The 24,646-nt window shown below is 39.5% G+C and overlaps 1 protein-coding gene across 6 annotated transcripts in view; it reads right to left on the bottom strand.

Moving 5' to 3' along the window:
* DGKH (diacylglycerol kinase eta) overlaps nucleotides 1-24,646 on the bottom strand; it is a 157,285-nt gene that overhangs the window by 39,711 nt on the left and 92,928 nt on the right. For 5 of the 6 annotated variants that reach the window (XM_075199767.1, XM_075199766.1, XM_075199768.1 and 2 more), the window contains 11 exons: nucleotides 23,022-23,126; nucleotides 20,944-21,076; nucleotides 14,506-14,612; nucleotides 13,726-13,851; nucleotides 11,589-11,691; nucleotides 11,031-11,193; nucleotides 6,117-6,225; nucleotides 5,214-5,353; nucleotides 2,538-2,625; nucleotides 1,841-1,932; nucleotides 1,264-1,363 (listed from right to left, as the gene is read on the bottom strand). In XM_075199767.1, the coding sequence (XP_075055868.1) occupies nucleotides 1,264-1,363; nucleotides 1,841-1,932; nucleotides 2,538-2,625; nucleotides 5,214-5,353; nucleotides 6,117-6,225; nucleotides 11,031-11,193; nucleotides 11,589-11,691; nucleotides 13,726-13,851; nucleotides 14,506-14,612; nucleotides 20,944-21,076; nucleotides 23,022-23,126 (1,266 nt within the window). Of the gene's footprint in view, nucleotides 1-1,263; nucleotides 1,364-1,840; nucleotides 1,933-2,537; nucleotides 2,626-5,213; nucleotides 5,354-6,116; nucleotides 6,226-11,030; nucleotides 11,194-11,588; nucleotides 11,692-13,725; nucleotides 13,852-14,505; nucleotides 14,613-20,943; nucleotides 21,077-23,021; nucleotides 23,128-24,646 lie in introns of those variants that run through there. The other variant, XM_075199770.1, reaches the window with a different exon arrangement.

Below are 24,646 nucleotides of genomic sequence, written 5' to 3' on the forward strand. Positions count from 1 at the left end.
CGAGTTCACAATCTGGAATTTGAAAGTAAATTCTTGCAGAAACCGTAGTCACCCGACTGATCTAGCTCTTCCACAAACTGACAACTGAAGGCTATTCCTTCCCAATGCCAGGTTGTGAGATTTAGACCTCCATAGGTACTACCAGGGGTAAGTTTATCAAGAATGGTTGTGGTTCCAGCTTTGCAAGCTGGGGAAATATTGATAGCTTGACCCAGAAGCATAGGCAGAAAACCATGAACTGGGATTTGATAATATGTTTGGGCATGACGACTGACTTAAGACATTGACTGCATCATATACCAATATCAATCACTAATTTAATCACTTTTAATGCCATGAAAAGAGGTCTCGTGCATAGATTTGTCTTGCTTGGTCATATAATAGAACGTTATAGTTCTAATTCTATAGTTACAGTTCTATAGTTATTATAGAACAAACGTTAAAGAAGACAGACTTAGACGTTAATATTCAGATCCCTCCATGTAGCTGTGTGTTGAAAGTAAAGTCTGTAAATAGTTGTACACATTTACTGTTGTACATAGGCAAGAAAAAAAGGAACCTAAATGAATCAAAACCACAATTCTCGCCGGGCACTCCGTTACATGTATGGTGGGAATGCATAGCTCTTAGAACTTTTTGGGATGCAGTCCTTCTAATTACTAAAGAAATAACGGGCGTTGAACCACCTAATTGCCCCAAATACTGGTTATTGAATTATAATAAAATGACAATCTCTAAATACAAAAAATCAACAATTAAAAACCTTAGCAACGCGGCAAAGGCCGTGATTCCAGTACATTGGAGATCCCCGAATATCCCTACCATTAGAGAGTGGTTTGCCGGAATAGAATCCTATAGAATAATGGACGACATACTCTATTCCTCAAAGGACAAATACAGGGAATATCATTACATATGGTTTGAGTGGCTCGAATTCAAGGATTCACCACTATATTCTCAGTGGAATAAATGAACCCCCCTTACTCTCCCCCCCCCCCCCCTCCCGCTCTACCTTTCTCTCCCTCTCTCTATCCCTCTTTGTCTTGCCCCCATCCTTACATGATGTATTATTGAATACTAAATGGTACTTTATTTTTATGCTGAACTACTGTCGAATCATGTTCATGTATATGTGTCTTTATGTAATATTTTTGAATATCCTTAATGCATTGTTCTATGCAAAATAGATATGTTTGTAAAAGCTGTTCAATCTTTCAATAAAAAAGAGATTTACAAAAAAAAAAAAAAAAACACAATTCTTACTTTTATTGCCATCGTCTCTGCCTCTTCTGCATTCTCCATTGGCTTTTCATACGTTTTCCCAACTTTTGCTACAAAGTCTTTTACGGTCTCGCACAAAACCCTTCAGGTAGAAAAACAATAGTAAATGAGGATAGGCAACAAAAACACAGATCACAATAGAATATAAAAAAGCTGAATTAAATGTTTATTTGAAGTACAGTGGATGGCTAACAAAATCATATTGGAGGAAAATGAAATATAAACAAAGAGGGAGAGGTTCTACCCCCTAAGGCTGATGTAACATGGGTGCTTTCTTTACCAATGAAATCAGAAAACAAAATCAGGGTCTTGGAGCGGACTGAAGCTCCACATTACATTTAAAGGGAAATGCTGAATACCTGGCACAAAGAGTGCTTAGGCTGTAACTACTCTTATTTCAATGTCTGTGTTGTTCAACGTCCTTACTAGAACATTATAGCTTTTATTGTCCATCAAGGTGCATTACTAATACTCAATCTCAGTTGTCCTCTTGCTGCTTTCAAAGGACGAATGATGCTAATTGTACACCAACCTGGTGGCTGTATAAACAATGACTTACTTTGCAGAGGATATGACTACAGAATGTTTGTCCGAATTAAGAATCTTCGCCAAGTGAGTGGCCACTGAGTCTTCATATGCAGATATCTGAAACTGGTAAGAGAAACTTAATATGTTTAACTCAACCTCTAGTAATAAAACAAACATTTGTTTTCATCTGTCTATCCATCAATTAAATGTCAGTATTGCTGATTTGTGAAGATAAACTAGAGACTTGTATACAAGGTTATCCTTCTATGATGTGCCATGTCTTTAAAGTGCATATGGACATAGGAGACAAGCAACTGGAACCTGCTTTGTGGAGTCAAAGGGAAAGAGTTTGAAGAACAAAAAAGCCCATAAGAATGAAAAAGGCTTGGTTTTGGCAAAACAAACATATGAAGGGTAGACAAGAGCAACAGACTAAAAGAAGTTTGCTATCAGAGTAAAAGCAAAACAATTAATTGCAAGTATTTCAGCTGACCGACAAAAATGCATATTTTTCAGTTTAATTTCTAGTTGTTTATCTATCACTATTTGCCCATGCCTCCATTTAAATTGTTCAACTCAACTTTAAAAAAAAAATAATTTTATAAATATATATATATTAAAGTTACATGAAAGGACAATTTTTAGGCTCCTAAACCTTGCAATACATGGTCAATCCACACTTTATGCGCAAGTCAAGAATTTGGGTGGAAGAATGGATGTACACTAACCTGGCACTCTTCAGATTCCTCTTCAGGAGATATAGGAAGAATAGAGGTTTTTGATGGTAACTTCAGCTCATATGACATTATACTCCATCTACAATACAACATATTCAATGATAAAGTATTTTTCTAAATTTACATTTTTTTTAATAATCATATAAAATTTTCCAAACATTGGGAACGTAAAACGCTCTCAAGCAGTTTTGTAAATGCATGCATTAAATCTCCACACATACAAGGCAATTAATGGCATTATAGCTAATTTTTGCTCCTAGACAAGCTGTCCTCCAACACAGTTCGCAAAACAAAGATTGATTGTACTTTAGAGAAAAACCGCTAAAGATCCATGGTGTGTTCATAAACATCAAGTAACATTTTGAGTAGTTCTCTTAAATGATCTTTTTTAAAAACAAAATGTATAATGTAGCAATGGCCATCCACAATAAAGCTACAATGAAAGTGCCCACGTAATCCACTGAAACTAAAGTAACACTAGATGATCACGTTAGATCATTCTTAAAATTAGAGTCACTTAATAGGGTACCATGGCATGGTGTGTACCAATGTCTTGCAATGTGCAGGAGAGATGAAGGTCACTGAACTGATGCCTGGTTGTTAATGGTGTGAAACACTGTCTCTTATCGTTCCAGAAAACCCCATAAATGCATGATTGGGTTCAGTGCCTGGTGGGTCATTATGAAAGACACGCTTTCCATCAAAAATGAAATTCTTCAACATGGGGTGAAGATGACCACTGTGGCTTAATTTTAATTACCATCAACTTCATGAAAAACTGCCAAAAAAACAACATACCTAAAGCCTCCATCATAAAATCTGAAGATAAGCAAACTGAGTGTGGCAGGTGAAATCCCCTGCAAGTGACCATGTGTAAGGTTACATTTCCATCTCTGCTGCTTGTACAGTGTCTGCTATGCTATAAAGTACAGAGAACAATAACATATTGTATGTCACAGTCTTAAATAAAACACATAGAAGATATGCCAGGGGTTGGGAAGTGACGCAACAATATCACCGCATTAAAGATTAGAAGCAATGTTATGAGTGATACGACTGCTGTAGGATGACTACAACATAATCAATAACTCAGCTAAAACAGCAACAGAACACTGTAAACAACTCAATAATTAATCAGACACCCATTTAATCTCAGACAAACTCCATTTCTTTGAAGGATGTGATAGTTTTGAGATTTAGACAGATTTAATATCTGTTAAGGTCACACACTTTACCTCTATGATCAGGAAGTCCCCTAGCATACAGGAGAAGAAAGTGAACCTCATGTCACACAATCTCCCTTTCAGATTATCTCACTGACAGCTCGGGAAATTAGATTGTGCGACTTGATGAATGTGCCAAATGCTGGAAAACTGTGGGCAAACCCACTTCCACAGATGTCCATGTAAACACTCATTCCCTCAAGTGTCAGTATTTTGCTACTGGATCATTTATAGAATATGATTTAGTCCTATTCTTTTTCTACTATATATGCTTTTAACAACTGAAGATACAAAATACAGGAGACGGGCATTGTTCTTTTGTTCCTCATAATGAGTACAGGATCATGAAGTAAACTTAAAAAACCAAGAGGAAGAGGCTCCAGTATTCTAAGGGAATGATTAAAAGAAAAATAAATGCTGAAATTAAGCTACGAGAAATTGAACATAGCCCTACTGTGATGAAATAAACCTTGTTGCAGTTGTGAGATGAAGCCCAATAAGGTCTTTGTGCAATGTTGTCATGACTCAAGCACAACTTACTCCATACTGGGGAATCGAGCATCAGGTATTATTGGCAGAGATTTGTAAGGTGCCACAGTGCTCCGCAGGTCCGTACAGTAGGGAAAACCGTACATACATAAAACAAGGACATACAAGGCAGACATGATAAGAAAGGATATGAAGGACCCTGCTCATTAGAGAGCTTACATTGTAAGTGGAAGAGGGCACAGCTGAAACAAGAGGAGTGAGTGTGGCGTAGAGTGGAGATTCCAACAGCTGTGAGGGTTAATTAATCTTAAGCCATTGTTTATTGTGCTTCAATACAAGATATACATTTTCAGGCGCCTAGGGACCCATATTATTGTATTTCCGGGAGAAGTCTTGTAGACAGGAGTGACAGGTAGTTACCAAAAACGAGTCAAGGCGCAGGTCAGAGGTAGATCTAAGAAGGCGGGAGGGTGATTATTTTGATATGAGGCAAAATCATGGGCTGTGAGGGAGGAAGGGGGAGGAGGTGCAGGTGGGCAAATAAGGGAGTTGAAGGTGGCAAAGAGGAGACGTGGGTTAGAAGACTGGATGGATATTACAGATTTGAAGAATGTATTTTTATATTTTATACAGGTATTCTCGATTGTACATAATTGTAACACACAGTATAAGGAGAAGCACCACCTCCTAGAAATTGATTTTACACATTATTTTAAAACAGGACACTGCAATTTTTTATATAATGTTAATTTGAACTCACAAAAGTATTCAGACTAAGCCGTTTGTTTTGTTTTTTAGTTTCCAGCATGCAGAGGATAAGGCTTGTTGTGGGGAGATGTTACAGCATAATGTAACGTTCTGGCACACGGTACTGCTGACTTCATCTTCTCCCACATGACTAACACCCATTTGGGAAAAAGTGGTCCCCTCCGCCCATGAAAGATCAGCATCTTACCTATCCAGCATTTTAGTGCTTGCCCGTTCTAACTTTTCCAAAATCTGAGGCAGCTGCGTGTCATCGTCACAAGCTCCACCCCAACCAAGTACCCGTGCCAGGTCATTCCCTGTACCCAGCGGGAGCACTCCTAGTTGACACTGTGGATACAAATATAGATTATACAGAATTCGGGTTTCAGGCTAGACATGGATATTGAAGTGGAGACAGCCATGAGCGCTGAATAAATATGCATGAGAACGCTGGATTCATTAGGGAGCAGTTTCATCAGTAAAGCACTCTTGTTTCATCTAATTGTCAGTAATGCTCTTGGTTGCAAGTGAATTTATAGGCAGCTTTCTCATAAATATTGGCCCAGGCCACAAACTGTGCACATACAAGTAAATAATACAAATTCTACCATTTATGACAAATGTCTATAGATTATATTATATAATGTCTACAGATTAGATCATTATATACCAAGATAGTATTACCAAATATAATCTATGATAAATGTCTGTAGATTATATGCGGCAATACTATCTTAGCCCATAGTTATGTGTAGCTCTCCAGGATCATAGTCGGGAAAAAAGTTAAATATTGAAGATATGTACAAAATTAATTTGTCCAGGTCACATTAATACGTCACTGAACAATCCTGATGTCATTCCAGCATTATGCAAAGACTTAACTAGAAATAGTGGAAGATCACTGCTGGATAAATATATGGTGCTACAAATCCACATAACTAATATTTGTGGTATACAACCATTTATTTATCTATCAGAGAGCATACAATTACAGTACATCATCTTGTACATTAGCGCAGCCAACATGCTGTAGTTTAAGAGATGACAATTGAATACAGTAATCAATATGGAAAGAAGTTTTTGTCAATTCCCTTTTGTCATTGATACTGACCTGTTTATGTAAGCTAAGCTTATCTATCTCAGACAAAACCCAGCCAACACTTCCATCACCGCCACATACAAGTATTCGAAAATTATCAAACTTCTGAAATAAACGTAAACTAAAACAAAAAAGGAAAATAAATTGGTAAATGGAAAACACCAAACCGTGAAAATAAAAGCAATTTGCATTAGAAGGCATATAGTGTAATAGGATATTATAACACGTAAACACTCACTGGCCACTTACATTAGGTACACCTGCACATTAATGCAAATATCTAATCAGCCAATCATGTGGCAGCAACTCAATATATGGAAGCATACATGCATGGTCAAGAGGTTGAGTTGTTGTTTAGGAAACGGAGGCTACAGTGGGCACATGCTCACCAAAACTGGACAGCTGAAAGTTGGAGTAAACCACGTGGATCCACCCTGCCTTGTGTAGGTTGGTGGCGGTGGTGTAATGGTGTGGGGAATGTTTTCTTGGCGCACATTAGGCCCCTTAATACCAATTGAGCATTGTTTAGCCACACAAAATATGGCTGTTCTTGGGAAAAAGCGGGGCCCTATCCAGTACTAGAAAGATGTATACATGAATAAAGTAGCCACTGAGTGTAGCTCGTACTGCTTTACTTACTTTGTGGGTTTAAATATGTCAGTTTTTTTCCTAATTAAATTATCACAAAATCATTTTAGTTATTGAACACTCTAATTACAATGTAGAACAAGCAACAATTGGAGCAACAGTAGAATAAACAGTGTAACATGCTCTAATGGTGATAATATGCATCATCAAAAACTGAACGCAGTCCAATAGTGAATTAACATTTTTTGCAATTTGCACTTTCTTTGGTCTGTCTATATAACCTGTCTGCAAATTAATTCACATTAGTTTACATAACCCCTGGAAATCCATCTGAGCTTCATAAGCAACAAACTCTGACCTCCAGGAAGTCACTGTAGTCAGTACATTGTTAATTGACTTTTTCTGGTGACACAGGTGACATTACAGCAGACACTGGGCAACTGACCTATACCGCAGAACGTGTGGTTATCAGGAAACATGGCAAGTTTTGAGCCATCAGAAACTGATCGGATTATGGTATATGTTTGTAAATCAGTGCAGAGCAGCACTTTCGTCCTGCATGTGGTCATCTTTAGACCAGACCAACAGGCCCCAATCATCCTGGCTGCTCGACCCATGGAGTCACATAGCCGGATCTCTGGATGTCGGCCAGTGTGCAGCCAGCTTTCTACTATAGAGCTGCAGTTGTTATCGCTGTTTGTCCTCCCAAGTCCCATTAATTTCTTTTCCCTGTGTTGTAAACAGGGGTCTAAATTATCGCTAGTTATCCTGGCTCCTGCTACAGTTACCACTGTAAGCTAACAGAGCAAGACATGTCACCCAGTGAGACCAAGTTGCTCTAAAAAGCTCTTAAAAAGACACATTCAGAATAAAAAACAAAGAAAGTCCCTCTCCACCAATCAGGAAGAGGTTAGGATTCCTGCCCTAGGGGCTGCCCGGGTCAGGAAATCTCAGACACCGGTTTGAAACATTTCCCAGACTACAGCACCGAGAGAACATTCATTCTGAGCAGGTCTGCAGTCAGGGGCAGAGGAGTGTATGACCTGCTGTACAACTGTGGTGTGTGAGTAATCTGAGACAGACAGGCACTACAGGGAGGAGAGGCACGGTAAGTATCCTGAGACAGTCAGGCACTACAGGGAGGAGAGGCACGGTAAGTATCCTGAGACAGTCAGGCACTACAGGGAGGAGAGGCACGGCAAGTATCCTGAGACAGTCAGGCACTACAGGGAGGAGAGGCACGGCGAGTATCCTGAGACAGTCAGGCACTACAGGGAGGAGAGGCACGGCGAGTATCCTGAGACAGTCAGGCACTACAGGGAGGAGAGGCACGGCGAGTATCCTGAGACAGTCAGGCACTACAGGGAGGAGAGGCACGGCGAGTATCCTGAGACAGTCAGGCACTACAGGGAGGAGAGGCACGGCGAGTATCCTGAGACAGTCAGGCACTACAGGGAGGAGAGGCACGGCGAGTATCCTGAGACAGTCAGGCACTACAGGGAGGAGAGGCACGGCGAGTATCCTGAGACAGTCAGGCACTACAGGGAGGAGAGGCACGGCGAGTATCCTGAGACAGTCAGGCACTACAGGGAGGAGAGGCACGGCGAGTATCCTGAGACAGTCAGGCACTACAGGGAGGAGAGGCACGGCGAGTATCCTGAGACAGTCAGGCACTACAGGGAGGAGAGGCACGGTGAGTATCCTGAGACAGTCAGGCACTACAGGGAGGAGAGGCACGGTGAGTATCCTGAGACAGTCAGGCACTACAGGGAGGAGAGGCACGGTGAGTATCCTGAGACAGTCAGGCACTACAGGGAGGAGAGGCACGGTGAGTATCCTGAGACAGTCAGGCACTACAGGGAGGAGAGGCACGGTGAGTATCCTGAGACAGTCAGGCACTACAGGGAGGAGAGGCACGGTGAGTATCCTGAGACAGTCAGGCACTACAGGGAGGAGAGGCACGGTGAGTATCCTGAGACAGTCAGGCACTACAGGGAGGAGAGGCACGGTGAGTATCCTGAGACAGTCAGGCACTACAGGGAGGAGAGGCACGGTGAGTATCCTGAGACAGTCAGGCACTACAGGGAGGAGAGGCACGGTGAGTATCCTGAGACAGTCAGGCACTACAGGGAGGAGAGGCACGGTGAGTATCCTGAGACAGTCAGGCACTACAGGGAGGAGAGGCACGGTGAGTATCCTGAGACAGTCAGGCACTACAGGGAGGAGAGGCACGGTGAGTATCCTGAGACAGTCAGGCACTACAGGGAGGAGAGGCACGGTGAGTATCCTGAGACAGTCAGGCACTACAGGGAGGAGAGGCACGGTGAGTATCCTGAGACAGTCAGGCACTACAGGGAGGAGAGGCACGGTGAGTATCCTGAGACAGTCAGGCACTACAGGGAGGAGAGGCACGGTGAGTATCCTGAGACAGTCAGGCACTACAGGGAGGAGAGGCACGGTGAGTATCCTGAGACAGTCAGGCACTACAGGGAGGAGAGGCACGGTGAGTATCCTGAGACAGTCAGGCACTACAGGGAGGAGAGGCACGGTGAGTATCCTGAGACAGTCAGGCACTACAGGGAGGAGAGGCACGGTGAGTATCCTGAGACAGTCAGGCACTACAGGGAGGAGAGGCACGGTGAGTATCCTGAGACAGTCAGGCACTACAGGGAGGAGAGGCACGGTGAGTATCCTGAGACAGTCAGGCACTACAGGGAGGAGAGGCACGGTGAGTATCCTGAGACAGTCAGGCACTACAGGGAGGAGAGGCACGGTGAGTATCCTGAGACAGTCAGGCACTACAGGGAGGAGAGGCACGGTGAGTATCCTGAGACAGTCAGGCACTACAGGGAGGAGAGGCACGGTGAGTATCCTGAGACAGTCAGGCACTACAGGGAGGAGAGGCACGGTGAGTATCCTGAGACAGTCAGGCACTACAGGGAGGAGAGGCACGGTGAGTATCCTGAGACAGTCAGGCACTACAGGGAGGAGAGGCATGCAATATTACTGACTGACATGTTTTATAAAGAATATTGAGTCAAAAGCTCAATATACATATTAAACTATAAAACTATATATAAAACAACAGAATTGTGTTTTTTTCATGGCACTTGTCCCTCAAAAGAGAAAAAGAAAAGGGTCTTATTATGGAAGCATTGTAGGAATGACAACTTTTTCATTAGGAAGCTGTGGGTGTTTTGTTATACACAATCTTCTATATATCTATGTTTTCAGCTTATGAGAAAAACTGCATGCAAAAAGTTATGCCCATTACTGCATAGATGCCACCTTTTATATCTGATAAGGGCCCTATATGTTAGAACTGACCATTTTTACAGTATGTCTCCCCTTGTGTGGTACACTGGATGCAGTACCCAATATGTTCATTACAGGTGCATAATAACTAAATGGTAACCATGAAGAGGCTGTCAGGAATACATGGTATAAAGCACATAAGTAAGCTCCTTAATAACCCCACAAAGAGCGGAAGTGGTTTATATCTCTAAGACCAGACCTAGTTTCATGTTGTATGGTTTTACCACAGTTTCCTTTGCAACTGCTAAATTTACCAAAGCAAGTCATATTGTTTTCTCAGGACATACATGGGTTTCTTTTGGGACCATACTGAACTAGGTGGCTTTCTATTTCACATCCATTGATTAGGGAAAGCTAGACAAACACACATAATTTATATTTACACACATATACCCTCCATATTTAGGGATATAGTTATACCACATGAGTACATCATACTTGTCCACTCTTCGGAATGTCCGGGAGGCTCCCTTATTCTGGGTAGGTCTCCCGGGAGAGCAGGCCAGTCTCCCGCAACCTGCCTACTTCCTAGTGAAGAGCACAGTATGGGGGTCCCCAATGTTGTGATCCTCTGTAAATCATTTTGCCCCCCCATCTCCCACAAATCCCCTGTCTGGTAAAATGATGTGCGATTCGCCACCCCAAATTATCATCTATATTACTAACAGACACGATTTAAACTGGATTTATTGGCAACTACAATAGGGGTTACTATTAGATCCATGTAAGCATGGATCGGATAGTAATGCCTTGCATGGGATAGCTCATTCGGCAATTCCTAGCGAAGGCCTAGACCTGTCAACCTGGAGAAAACAGCTTTGTCATTGTCCATTACAGACAATATAAAAGAAAGTATGTATGAAAGTAGACCATATAGGACATAAAGGTATGAACCAATAACTGAACTAGGTAGACATTTTATGTGGACAATGTTTCATTCAGAGTCTTTTATTTCTTTATTGTGCTTACTTAAACACAACTATTAGCTCTAAATCAATCCAAGACTAAATTGTAAGTCCTTACCCTAGATGAGGTCCTCCATTCATCAAGTCAAACACCTGAGCAGGATTGAGCAACTGTTTGAATCGCCGGAGGAATTTCACACCCTGATTGTCTCCGCTTTTTGAATTGACAAAGACGAGCAGCGGACTTGCACACGAGGGAGGGCATGTCGCTTTCCAGAACCCTGGCACAGCAATAACAGAAGCATAAAGGTTCACAGCATATTCATTATATGTCCTCTGCTGTTGTGCAATAAACTGATCTACCCCAAGTCACAGAATAATTGTCATGTGGAGTGACTGCACCATAGCACCAATCTTTGCATGTACCCCATTATGCCTGTACATTGTTAACAATTATCTTCAACTATGTACAAATAGCCCTTAGATATACACACGTGCACATTTGCAAGGTCTTAAAGAAAAATAATGAATTAGCAGCAAATGTGCTAGATAGCAAATAATTAATATTTTACATAGGTTATACAAAGCTAAAATAAATGACCTTTGTGAGCATACCTAACAGACTGCATAAATGTGTGCGATTAGCAAGAACAAGCGATTCCCCATAGGTACATACCATCAGAATCTATGCTGTTGAGTGCTGTTGGAGGAATAATAGACACTTTGCATTGGCCAAGGGGACACTTTCGAGGGTATTGGTCCTTGCAAGCAGTGTGTACCTAAAAAAACATTTTGCATATTTGCATTACTATACAGACTAGGCCTATAAATACTAATGATGTCAGATCAACACGTTTAGGTCAAAAGGTCAGAGGCTTACATGAACCATTTGCATAGATCCAAGAACTTTGTGGCTTAGTTCATTTATACAGAGGGCAAACTTTTGCATTTAAAAGGCTTATTTAAGTAAAAAACAGGAAACCTTGGTGGCAAAAGCAATCAACTTGTAATAGTTGTAATAGTTTTCGTCTTGTACACGGCAGTGAGAAGTGGTTACCAGAGGCGAGACAATGCGTAGGTCAGAGGTAGATATAAGAGGCAGGGAGGGAGAGTATTTTGATATGAGATTTGAAATGTATGTAGGGGTAGTGTGGATGAGGGCTTTGCAGATAAGGGTGAGTAATTTGAATTTGATTCTGGAGGACACAGGGAGCCAGTGTAGAGATTTGCAAAGTGGTGCAGACATGAGAGGAAGATCAGTATTGCAGCAGCATTTAGAATGGATTGAAGTGTGGCTATATGGGTTTCGGGAATGCCAGATCGCAAGAGGTTGTAGAAGTCAAGACGGGAAATGATGAGAGAATGGATAAGAGTTTTCGTAGCATGTTGAGTAAGTAAAGGGCATATTCTGACAATGCTTTTAAGGTGGAATCCACAAGAAAGACTCTGGATTTAAGAAAAGTGTAGGGCAGAATTAAGTGTGAATTCAAGGCAGCGTGCTTGAGAGACTGAGGAAATTGTGGTTTTATTAACAGTGAGGGAGATTTAAGGGGAGGTGGTGGCTCTGGCAGGAGGGAAGATGGTGAGCTCTGTTTTGGATATGCTGAGCTTTAGGTAGTGCTGACAGCATGTAGAGATAGCTGAAAGACAGTTAGTTACACAAGATAGTACAGAAGGGGAAGAGATATAGATTTGGGTGTCATCAGTGTAGAGCTGGTACTGGAGGATGAATGAGTGAATTAGTGCCCCAAGAGAAGAGGTGTACAATGAAAAAGTAAAAAGGCCAAGAACAGAGTTTTGTGGGACTTCAACAGATTGTGGGAGTGGAGGGGAGGATGTGCCAGAGGTAGAAACACTAAAGCAGCGGTTTGATAGATAGGAAGTGAACCAGGAAAGAACTATGTCACGAAGACCAATGAAGTCAAGGGTGTGTAGGAGACGTGGGTGTTCAACAGTGTCAAAAAGCAGCAGAGAGAGGTCCAGGGAAACCAGTATGAAGAAATGACCCTTAGACTTTGCAGTAAGTAGATCAATCACTTTTGTGAAAGTGGTTTCAATGGAATGTTGGGGACAGAAGCCTGATTGCAAGAGAGTCAAGAATGGAGAGAGAGGAGAGAAAGTGAGACAGGCGTTTGTACACTAATCACTCAAGTAGTATGGAGGAAAAGAGGAGGAGAAAAATAGGGCGCTAGTTGGAGAGAGACTTGATCGAGAGGTGGTTTCCTTAGCATTGGTGAGATGAAGGTGTGTTTAAAGGAGCACAGAAAAGTGCCAGTAGAGAGACAGGTTTAAGAGGTGAGCTAGAGGTTGGCATGGAGTGGAGGAGAGGGAGCAGAGAAGTTGGGAGTGAATTGGGTCGAAGGGACAGGTTGTAGGGTGAGATAAGAGGAGTGTAGAGACTTTGTCTTCAGTTACTGGAGAGAATGAATTGAGGGTGAATTGGGTAGTGTAGGTGAAGGTGGGTAGATTGGGTGGACATTTGGCATGAGGAAATAACTCGTTGAATGGTGTCGATTTTTTTCTTTGAAGTAGGTGGCAAAATCATGGTCTGTGAGGGAGGAAGGGGGATGAGGTGAAGGTGGGCAGAGAAGAGAATGGCAGGTGGCAAAGAGACGTCGTGGGTTAGACAACCGAGTGGAAATTAGAGATTTGAAGAATGTTTGGCAATGGTGTAAGATGAAAGATTCATTTATAGTGGAGAAATATCTGGATAGGCATGAGATACCACTTCAGTATTTTAGACAACAAATTATAATGAGAATTTTACATTATATTAGAATAATGACAGTACAGATCAATGATGCCATTCTCACCATTGCTTTACACCAAAGACACCGCCAATCCTGTAGGCGTAATACACTGCCACATGTTTTGTCACAAACGGAACATTTGGCACTAACAGGCAAGTTTCCCTCTAGCCACTGATGAGGCATTGCTATCTGAAGAGGGAAAATGGTAAGAAACAAAAATAAGACAGACAGCAGAGTTTAACTCATATTTCACGCTTGTAATACGGTTCATTTAAAGAGTTAGTAAATCATCTATTTGGCATTAATAAATGCTGAGCTGAAGAGTGAACATGAAATAATTGTCTATGTTTTTAATTAACTAAAAACATCCATCATTCTCTCTTACTTCCCTGCATCAGGTTGCTATTGTGGGAGGGAGGTGCTTCTCTAACAGAGCAGACACAGAGTGACAGACGGGTTTGCAAACTTAATGTGTGGATTGGTGGTTTTATACACGTGGCCAGTGATGTCACAGTGGATCAAATTACCGCAGTCAACTTTTTAACTTATGTCAGATCTTATTAGGACAAAGTCCTAAAGATGTGGGAGGGGCTTCAGCTGTTAAAAAGTGAACTATTAGCTCCCAGTTCCATTACAGAGCTGCAGTGGAAGGTCAGTGTAACATAAAAAAAAATATTTTGCTTATATGGTTCATAAATGAAACTTTCAATTTTGGGCTTAAGAGTTGACCCAGACATGTAGGTCTGTGTCCTAAAAAAAAAAATCTATTCAATTAAATTATGTTGTTAAAACAGCTCCCTATTTCACAGAAGAGGAAGCCACAGTGCAAAAATCCATACTCACACCATCCTCATCCTCAATGATATCTTTGCCTATGGAAGCTAGCGTTGTCCACTTGCAGTTGTTTGTAGCTCTTACAGCACATCTCTTATGAGCTTTAAATTTACAAACTAGAATGAACAGAAAGTATTGTCAACAGTAATTAGAAACCATAATGTCCAGGAACTTGCCTTTCATCAATTCACAAACATGAAGTCTGTTTTTTTTAATGATTTTTAAGTTACTGACTTTTAACTAGAAATTACTATCAAACATTAATTTACATTGGCTCGGGACGACTGTAGAAGAGAATGCACCTAAACTAGCATAAATGGGTCTATCCCTAGCACAACTGCAGACAATGGAGAGCATGTTCTCTATCTAATATATACAAAAGTTTGGGCACACTTGCAAAATTGCATTTTTCACTGAAGTGATAATAAGTTAGCTCAACCTGTTCAGGGTATAAACTTATGTGAGATATTTTACTATTTACTGAATTTAACAAACTGAAATCCTAAAAATCATTGAATGCAACATGTGCTCTCCCAGTTGACCCAGAGGTTTTTCCCCCCCCTCGATAGACTACTTAGAGGCCTATTTATCAAACTTAAATTCCCACTTAAATCTCCAAAACTCAGATTTATTATCACAGCAGATATGGTAAATATCTGCTACTTTGTATCTCTCTTCGTTTCACTGAGCAGTCCCCACAAAAGTGTATGGGGAGTGCTCAGTAACGTTATTAACCAATGACCGAAATTACGTTTTCAATCATGTTAATGTGCGCCAGCTTAACAGAACTGAAAATGTTCACTGAAGATAGCTCTGAAGAGCAGAACTGCACAGGGCATGTGTGAAGGGATCATGTGATCCCTCCCTGTCACATGACTCACCTTCTTGCAGTCTGGGATCTCTGTGCTCATGCCCAAGGTTTTCAGTTGGCGCATGAGCACAGGGATTGAAAGGAAGAAACATCATTGCAGTTAGCATTGCATGGGAGGAGAATAGAAGAGGCAAGTGAAAGATAAGCTTTGCACCTCACAGGAACAGCAGTTTTTCTGAACTGCTGTTTGTGTGAAGGTTTTTTAATAAATATGAAAGATAGTTCAATCCTTATCTATGCAATGAGGACTGAAAACTATCTTTCATATTGTGCGATATTACATAAATATGCCCCTTAATCCTTAAATTAAAATTAGGTTTAAAGCAAGAGGGCATCTTATAAAACGAACCGGAAAAGTCTGCGATGGTGCCAGAGAGGACTCGCTACTACATTGAGCGTGAAGTAGTCAATGCCCACAGTTTTCCTAACAGCAGTTCTCGTAGAGAAATGTAAATTAATTTCACATCGTTTTTTTCTTTTAAATATTTTTTTTTAAAAAAAAACAAAACAAACACAAAAACTGTTACAACAACGGGTGAAGACTGAGAAAATATGTAAAAGTTCCAGTTTCATGATTCAACTGTTAGGAACATAATTAAGAAATGGAAAATAATGAAAACTGTTGAAGTCCAGGAAAGATCTTAAAAATCAAGAAAAAAAACTCAGACACTCAAAATGACCCACAGAAACACTGGAATAGTGGTCCACATAACCACAGTACAGCTTCGCTATTCCAAAAAGGATCTGCACAGATGACATCTGAGGAATAAAACACAGTGGGAAATAGGTCGTGTGCACTTGTGATGTGTAAAGAAATAATACTAGTAATCAACTGCCTGAAAGTATGGGAAGATTTAAAGTTCCTTAAGTTTGATGTAGAATAAGTTCTTGGTTCCACCTTAATCCAAATTCTTAGCCGTCTTCTCGTATACCTTCACTATTTTGTCTCATGTGACATAGGAAAGAAATTATTATATATAGTGTAGCATGTAACTGAAATGTATTTACATCACCATGACACCGTGGCTACAGGTCTGCTTTAAGGAGCTACTCCCTTTAAACAGACTTAAATTTATAAATCTTCACATATTTGTGAAGCAAAAGTCTGTGTCTTTTAAAGTAGGTTGTAGCAGTATCAGGCTTTGTGCGTCACAAGAATTGAAAGTTAAAATTATACACTTAGAACGTTAACTATATTTTAATTTTCAATAAAAATATAAGCGAGAATTTACTTTCGCAACGCTTTTCTCATTTTACTCTTTGAACTTGTTTAGGACAACACTATAGCTTTGACATGTCATGGCAAAATTCATCCTATAGCTGCTGTTTCACCAGTGTGCTACAACACCATAAGGATTCGGGAAGCAGCATGTAGGTGACAGGTTACACCACCAAAAAGCCACTTTCACTTTGGTGCTGAAACAAGTTTTGTTTGTTTTTTCCAGCTATCATTTATTTAGTACATTCTACAAAAATTACAGCTAGAATCTGATTGGTTGCTATAGGCAACATCTTCACTTTTTCAAACCCGCAGTTTACTAAATATAACCCTAGGACTTTCAGCACCATAGGTGGACCTATTTGATCAAGGACTGATCCACCCGACACCTTCTAAAAGAGCAATAGAATATAAAGGAACAAACATTTTTTTTTTACAAAAAATGTGCTTTAGACTACATAATATTACCAAGCAGGAACACTTTACAGAAACATCTTCCGGGTGTAACTGTATCTTTGTGTTACACACATTAAAAGCTAATCCAATTTCAGCAATAAAGCATGTTTTGCAATAATGCACATGGCAATTATTTAATTTCCCAAAGTCAGTCAGGGGCAGCTAGTTGTACTAGGAAAGAGACTGAGCCAGTGCCGTACAGGGAGTACCATATTCTACTAAGTCATCTAATGTAGTAAGAAATTCATTAATTTCTGGTATTTTGTACAAGTAACAAAAAGTAAAACATTGAAGGTTCTCAATACGGTCACATATGAAACTAGAGAAAAGACTTAATTACTCCATATTAACTGATAACAAAATGTTTTGAAACTGGTATCAATTAAGCATTTGTTCGGATTTTCTGTAGAGTGTGGAAGAACAAGATTTCTTATATTTGTTTAACATTCAATGATGGCTATAGAGCAGACCTATTTTTCCAATTTAGAAACGGAGTCTTAAAATATGAATTATAGCAATAAAAAATTAAATAGAAGCTTAACAAAATGTGACATTTTAAAATATATTAATTCTGCACTACAGTACAAAACCATTTTTTGTATTTGCGAGGTGTAGAAAAACGTGAGTGTTAGCAAATGCACCATGAGGCAAATTGGTTACTAGTGAAAGTAATACAACCATGCCGTCTTCTCCTCTGTACATAGATCAGGAAGACTGAATGACAAGCAATTACTTAGGCTCTATCTGCTTGTAATTGGCTGCATACTGATAGTGACTTGTCTGTCTCAGTGACTCGGTATCGTGGCAGAAGCAGGCTCTCCAGCAGCACCTTGGGATGGTTTATTTCAAGCACTTGTTTCTCATTTGTAGGCACAAAACTAAACAGAAGCTTATCATGTATTTTGATATTTCTGATCAGATGTTAGACATTTAGGCTAAAGAAATTGATGAAGTAGTAAGAGGACAGCTGTAAAGGCAAACCTTTATTAAGGCAAGACTTAGGTTTACAACCTTCTAGCTATATGCCTTCACTTCAGGGGGAATGGAAACTCCACATTTAAGATCAGTGAGCACCATGACAAGTGCAATAGAAACATGATGTTCTGTCTATTATAGGGTGAAAAGCCCTATCTTCAGCAACACACCCTACACAACAAGGGGTCACAATAAAGCTAGGGGAAGCCTATTTAACAAGGACCAGCCACAATCCCTGTTATCACCATCTCAGGATGGATAGAACAGTTAAAAATCAGTGAAAAAAAATCTTTATTCTTAGAATAAAGCATTTTTTTCAATGGCCAATATATTTTTCAGTTGTTTTAATAATGTTTTCTATTTTAACTCATTTTTTTTTCTTCACATGCATGATCCGCCTCACGCGTGCGCATATCCCTTGAGAACGGCCTGGGAATGCAGTAAGTTAACTCTTATCACTCCGAGCCAGTATCTTCAAGCTGCCTCGGTGAGATTTTAGTAATAAATTATCATAAGTGATTTTCTATTGCAGCGATAAGCGATAGAAATCTTAACTAGACCCGACAATCTGAACGTATAGACTGAAAACACAGCAAAACTCTAACACCATACACACAAATGTAAAAAAATATTCACACACCTTGGACTTTCCCCAGATGTCTATGTACACCTAGCAACAATTAGTCTTTTGTTAAGATCATAGCCCTCAATAACAGAACTCACACAATAGAATGTATGTAGAGAATGCAGAATATCCAGATTTACAAAAACTTGACTGTCAACAGGAAAAGTTCCCCATGAAACCCCCAAGCAGTATATTGTTACTGTAATAAAAAGGTTACGTTCAAGAACATATAAAAAGATGAAAAAAAAAAAGTGACACTGGTTGAATGGCTATAAGTAACGATAGTTTATCCTTTTTGGTTTAGCATGTACTTGGAAACTACTAAATTATTATCATCCTTCTGTAGTTATATAGTGCCTATAAATTATCAAGCCCTATTGGAGTTTACAGTCTAAAATCTCTGACACACAAAAGATAATTTCATCAGAGGCCAAACACCCTACTAGTGTGTTTTTGGATTGTGGGAGGAAACTCATATTTGAGGATAAACCCTGGCCATTAGAGGTCTGCTGTATGTGGTTCCCTTATTAGTAAGTGACCAATTCCATCGTTTCACTAAATTCAGAAAATGTACGTGATAACAGGGAAATTATATATACACCAACAAGTACTATCGCTGTATACGGCTGCTTTTCCCTGAGGTCATGATTTATTTCTCTTTCGGGCAGCACGGTGGCGCAGTGGTTAGCACTTCTGCCTCACAGCGCTGGGGTCATGAGTTCAATTCCCGAACATGGCCTTATCTGTGTGGAGTTTATATGTTCTCCCCGTGTTTGCGTGGGTTTCCTCCCACACTCCAAAAAACATACTGGTAGGTTAATTGGCTGCAATCAAAATTGACGTGTGTGTGTGTGTGTGTGTGTGTGAATTTAGACTGTAAGCTCCAATGGGGCAGGGACTGATGTGAATGAGTTCTCTGTACAACGCTGCGGAATCAGTGGCGCTATATAAATAAATGGTGATGATGATAAATGCCTTACATTTTAGTTCCTATGGTAAACACAAAAAAAGTGTCAATCCTGTGATGTTACAGAACTATTTCTTTTATTAATTTTGGTAATCATAATGTGTCTGCAGTCAGGATTCGGGGGGGGGGGGGGGAATAGATATTAAAAGTAATAATTCCTGACTTTATAATAAAAATATATATATATATATATATATATATATTTATTTAACTGCTCCAGCTCAATAGGGAAATATGAAAAGCCTTATAAGCAAAGCCATACAAACCAGTAGTTTGTTACCCAGTCGCATGTGACACGCCGGCTACATGATTTATCCTTAAAACAATAATTTTAAATATTGTAATAAATAAAACTAAAAGCAATGGAAAAAATGTAAAAATACATTTAAAATCTGATCAAATGTTAATTAATTCAGATTATTTTGATAGATATATAATTTAAATAGCAACCCTATGGAGAGTTTTTAACCTACGCCAATACCCCTCCCCAGTGAATTCACATTCAGCCTGGTATTATGACATAAATGTGTACTAACATACTAGTTGGGAATCCCTGCAACACACCAACTGAGCCCACACAGATCCCAGACAACATGATAGCTTTCTGGCCTATGCAAAACTGAACAAAGTACCATAAAAATAATAAATTCTAAATTTCACCAGATCTGGGGCCCTGGCTATGTAAGTAGCCTTCGTTCCCCTATCCCTGAGCTAGACCTGTGAACAATAGTCATAGTAGATGTGCCCTAAGCTCATTTACTAAATACTGCTCCTATTATGTGTCAACCACCCTCCCCTCCCCAATAACATGTATAAAATGAATAGTATTACATATCCCAGTTTCTTTATCTATCTAATTGTTACTATTTAGTTTTCACTGTGATTACATACTGTATTTTCTAAGTTGACCTTTAAATTTGGCTGCAAACCAAGATTGTTAAATTAAAAAATAAATTCTACAGACACAAATTTATAGAAATCTTATTTCTTCTGAAGCACTTTAAACTCTCTTTATTTCAGTTATCAACTCTTAAATACTGAGTTTTATGTATATTTTTCCAGGCCTGTACTATATGAATCCAAACATACATAGATGCCTATGTTTTCCTCTGTCACGCCTAGTGTTGTACATCCGACAGGCAAAAAGCACCTCACATATTGCATTTACGCTAAAGATGCACCCTTCTGTACCGTGTAATTCTAAACTGCATAAAATGTATTATGATGTGCCTCTAAGACCTGGGTGCCGTTATTTAAGGTGTCCACAGTGATATTGAAACCTTCAATCAGTATCTAATATTACCAGCTACATAAGACAGTAAGGGGTAACGTACCTTCACAGGACAGTCCATGGGAGGTGACCCCAGAGAGGCTTTCTCGGCACACATTACAGAAGGTAGGTCGGGCGTGGGAGCAGGCGTACCAGTTATGCATTCCTGAGAAATGTTCCACATTAAACTGTGCGGTCTAACAAGGGAGAAGTTGAGACAAAATTTGGCAGTACAGCTACAGCTAAAGTAGTTCCATGCATTTATATGAGCTAAAAGCATACAAAGCAGGAGTAAAACATAGCCCACTCATTTCATGAAAACCACAGTGGTGGGATCAAAGAATCTAAGCACAAAAAATACAATATAATTATTATCATAAAATGGCAAGCAAAAGAAAAAAGTAAACAAAAAATGACCAAAAGTTTAAGGGCTAGATTTACTAACCTGCGGGTTTCAAAAAGTGGGGATGTTGCCTATAGCAACCAATCAGATTCTAGCTTTCATTTATTTAGTACATTCTACAAAATGAAAGCTAGAATCTGATTGGTTGCTATAGGCAACATCCCCTCTTTTTCAATCCCGTAGCTTAGTAAATCTAGCCCTAAGAGTCAAAGACATAATAAAAAAAATAAAATAAAAAAAGGAAAAAAGGGAAATAAAACAAAAAGCCATAATGCAGTGTTATTATGCAGCCTTACTTTCCAACATTGGTCACACACAGTACAAACAAAAGTATCAGTCTAATTCGACAAAACACGTAAGACGCAAACTGGGTGTGACCCAAGTGTTTAGTTCTCCGGACGAGCAGCTGCCGCCAAAAGCGGTAATCGGTAATCTTCTGACTGCATTTACCAACATGTCCGATAATGAGCACATCGATTTCAATCAGATCATAATCTTCGGGCACGGGTTTTATTTTTGGACAAAACGTTGCAGTACTGGGTGGATCACCCAATACTGCAGTGTGGGGCAATCATTAGAACACAGTGAGATTCCTGCATTGTGTGATATTTCGGTAGGGGGGAAATTTAGAGATCCTGGTAAACCAGAATGGAAAAAGTTGTTGGCGTTTTCCCTGCTACACACTATAGACTTTACCAAGTAAACACCATTTGTGTATGGTGAAAGGCAAGCGCAGGGAACCTGGATTACAGGTACCCCAAATGCCTTGTATGTCTAAAGTATATTTCTAATAAGTGGAAAATCTGCAACAGTCAATTCTAGCCCCCACAAAAACATTTGCACCGACTTTTCTCAGAGGAATAGTGTTTATAACCTGAATTTGTGTTTTACAGGATAAAAAAAAAACAAAACAAAACTTTCCAGCTCTAAAAATTATGTGCTTTCCATTCAATCATATAAACCCTACAAAATAAAACATCACAATTTTGTTTCTCAACCTGTCGTGTGTGTGTACCCCAAGTTGTACCTCAGATAGATTAGGTACAGTCTAATAAATAGACCTCAAAACAACATTAACATTTATTAGTAAAGAAAACAACATATACAAAACCAATATGTGTTATTTGCAAAATGCAAGTTTTGAGGAGAGATTTAAGTTTACTCAGAATAAGGGGTACTTGGTATAAACAAACACTTAAGGGAGTACTTGCTAAGTATTTACCATCACACTTGTGTACGAGTCAAAAAACATAAGAAGTTAGATGAAGAAAGAAAGCAAGAAAAATCATGCCTCCTTTGAAACACGCTTAGAAGTTTTCTGAATAATGTATTTAATAGTTAAACATGACTTCCAATAAACATAGACAAAATGTTACAGGCTCCAACACAGCAGGCACCTAGAAATAGTTTTATAGCTGTAATTGAAATGTACTTATTAGAAATGTGCTGGAGTATGACAATGTCATTGCTTCAACAAAAATACAGAAAAGATAAAGATATGCAGATTTACTCCTCAGGTAGTGAAAAGTGAAATTAGTCCACAAAATAAAATAAATCTGTTTTAGATCCTAATATTGTGATGTGGACATATAATTTGAGCATCTATTAAAGACTGGCATGCAGCAGTATGGTTATAAGATACATGGACCCACCACCATAAATTAGCATCCATCTGTCAGAGCCAGTATGTCCAGTCTAATCACACAAGTTTCATGTCATCATAGAAAGAATTCACCTACCTCATAATGCTCTCTGGATTGTACAGACTTTAATGAGCTGATCCAATCCTCCATCTCCTTCCTGTTCTCTGCACACAATATGAGTCTTCTAAAAGGGGTGATTATCTGAGTAAATGAAAAACAAAATAATGAAAATTAAAAAAATAAATAAAAAAGGATGCCGATCTCCCAGAACTAAGGTATTGGTGGTGTTACAAGCGACTGTGGAGATCCAGGGAGCGACTTTCAATTGCACTGATCAGATGCTCTTCAAAGCTGCATAATGATTTAAGCTTTGCATATTGTGTCTTGATGAAGGGAAAAAAAAAAAAAAAAAAAAAAAAGTGTGTGAGAGTGAAGGAAAAAGACCACTTTCATCTCCTTGTAAACCACTGCAAGATTTATCCCGATCCCAGCAGACTCATTAGCAGATTTTGTTACAGGAAAGGGGAAAAAAAAAAAAAGAGAAAAGAGATTTTTCTAATACAACTCTTGAGGCTTACTTATCTCTGTGGCTAGGAAAGTCTTACTAAAACATGCAGCCTGGTCTTACACCTAAGTGCACTGGTGTGATGTTAAGGAATAGAAAATCCAGGAAGAAAATCAATTGTTGGAATACATTTGATTTCTAGCAAAGTTACATTAGTTATACATTTCCCGTTATTCAAACTCAAGAAAACAAGAAGTCTAGAATCCGTACAGTCATTTTAGGAGTCATTGAAACCTTTGATGTAATGATATTCAAATCCTAAAAATAGAAAGAACGGTTTTAGTCTAATTGCATATTTGCTAGGGGTAAAAACATTTACGTTTCTAGTTGTAGGATGTGGAGATGCTTATTGCACACAGTTTATCGCGCCTTGTCACCAGCTAGAGCAGGGTGTTAATGGGGATAAAGCACATGAAAACTAGAAATAGGTGTCTGCAACATTGCAAGAGGGACGGATCCAAACGAAAATGCGTGGGAGGGCTCCGACGGAACAAGTAAGCTGTAGAGAAAATATACTGAACATGTTTAAACCTTCTGCCTGCATAGGAGACATACGCTGACTTTGAAGTGTAAAAACAGTTTCCTTATGTTTTGTTCTAGAGTAATCTAGTGCATCTATAAATGCAGACTGAAATCAGCTTTACACCAACCTGTAAGACAACCTGCCAGAGCCCTGGCTGTACCAACATGATACCTCTTGCTAATGATACAGCTTGGAGGCATACAGTGAGATAGGGCAATTATTGTACATACAGAGTTTGTTTCTGGGTTTCTTTCCACTTTACTTTTTAGCTACAGTGAAAGTGTTTACTAACCACTGAGTCCCTAGTAATTGTGAAGAAAGCACTGGACAGGGTAACATGCACAATAAGGACCCCAAGGCAGTAGCGCTCATTCTAATACTAATATTTTTTCAAAGCGCCATAGATTGGATTTAATTTGTTTTCTTGTTCGTTTCTTTTCAAACTATATTACATTGTTTACCTGTAGAAATAGTTGCTGTAAGAAGGGAATAGTATGTGCACTTTGCTGTAGAGTGGGAATTTACACAAAATTAGTGAAATATAAGGGCATTGGACTCCTGCATGGTGATGGATCACCTTCTGTAAAGGATAAAGGCAGAGTTCTACATTACAGGTTACTGAACTCCAAGTTG

The sequence above is a fragment of the Mixophyes fleayi genome, chromosome 2 (genome assembly GCF_038048845.1).
Source record: "Mixophyes fleayi isolate aMixFle1 chromosome 2, aMixFle1.hap1, whole genome shotgun sequence".
Lineage (NCBI taxonomy): Eukaryota > Metazoa > Chordata > Amphibia > Anura > Limnodynastidae > Mixophyes > Mixophyes fleayi.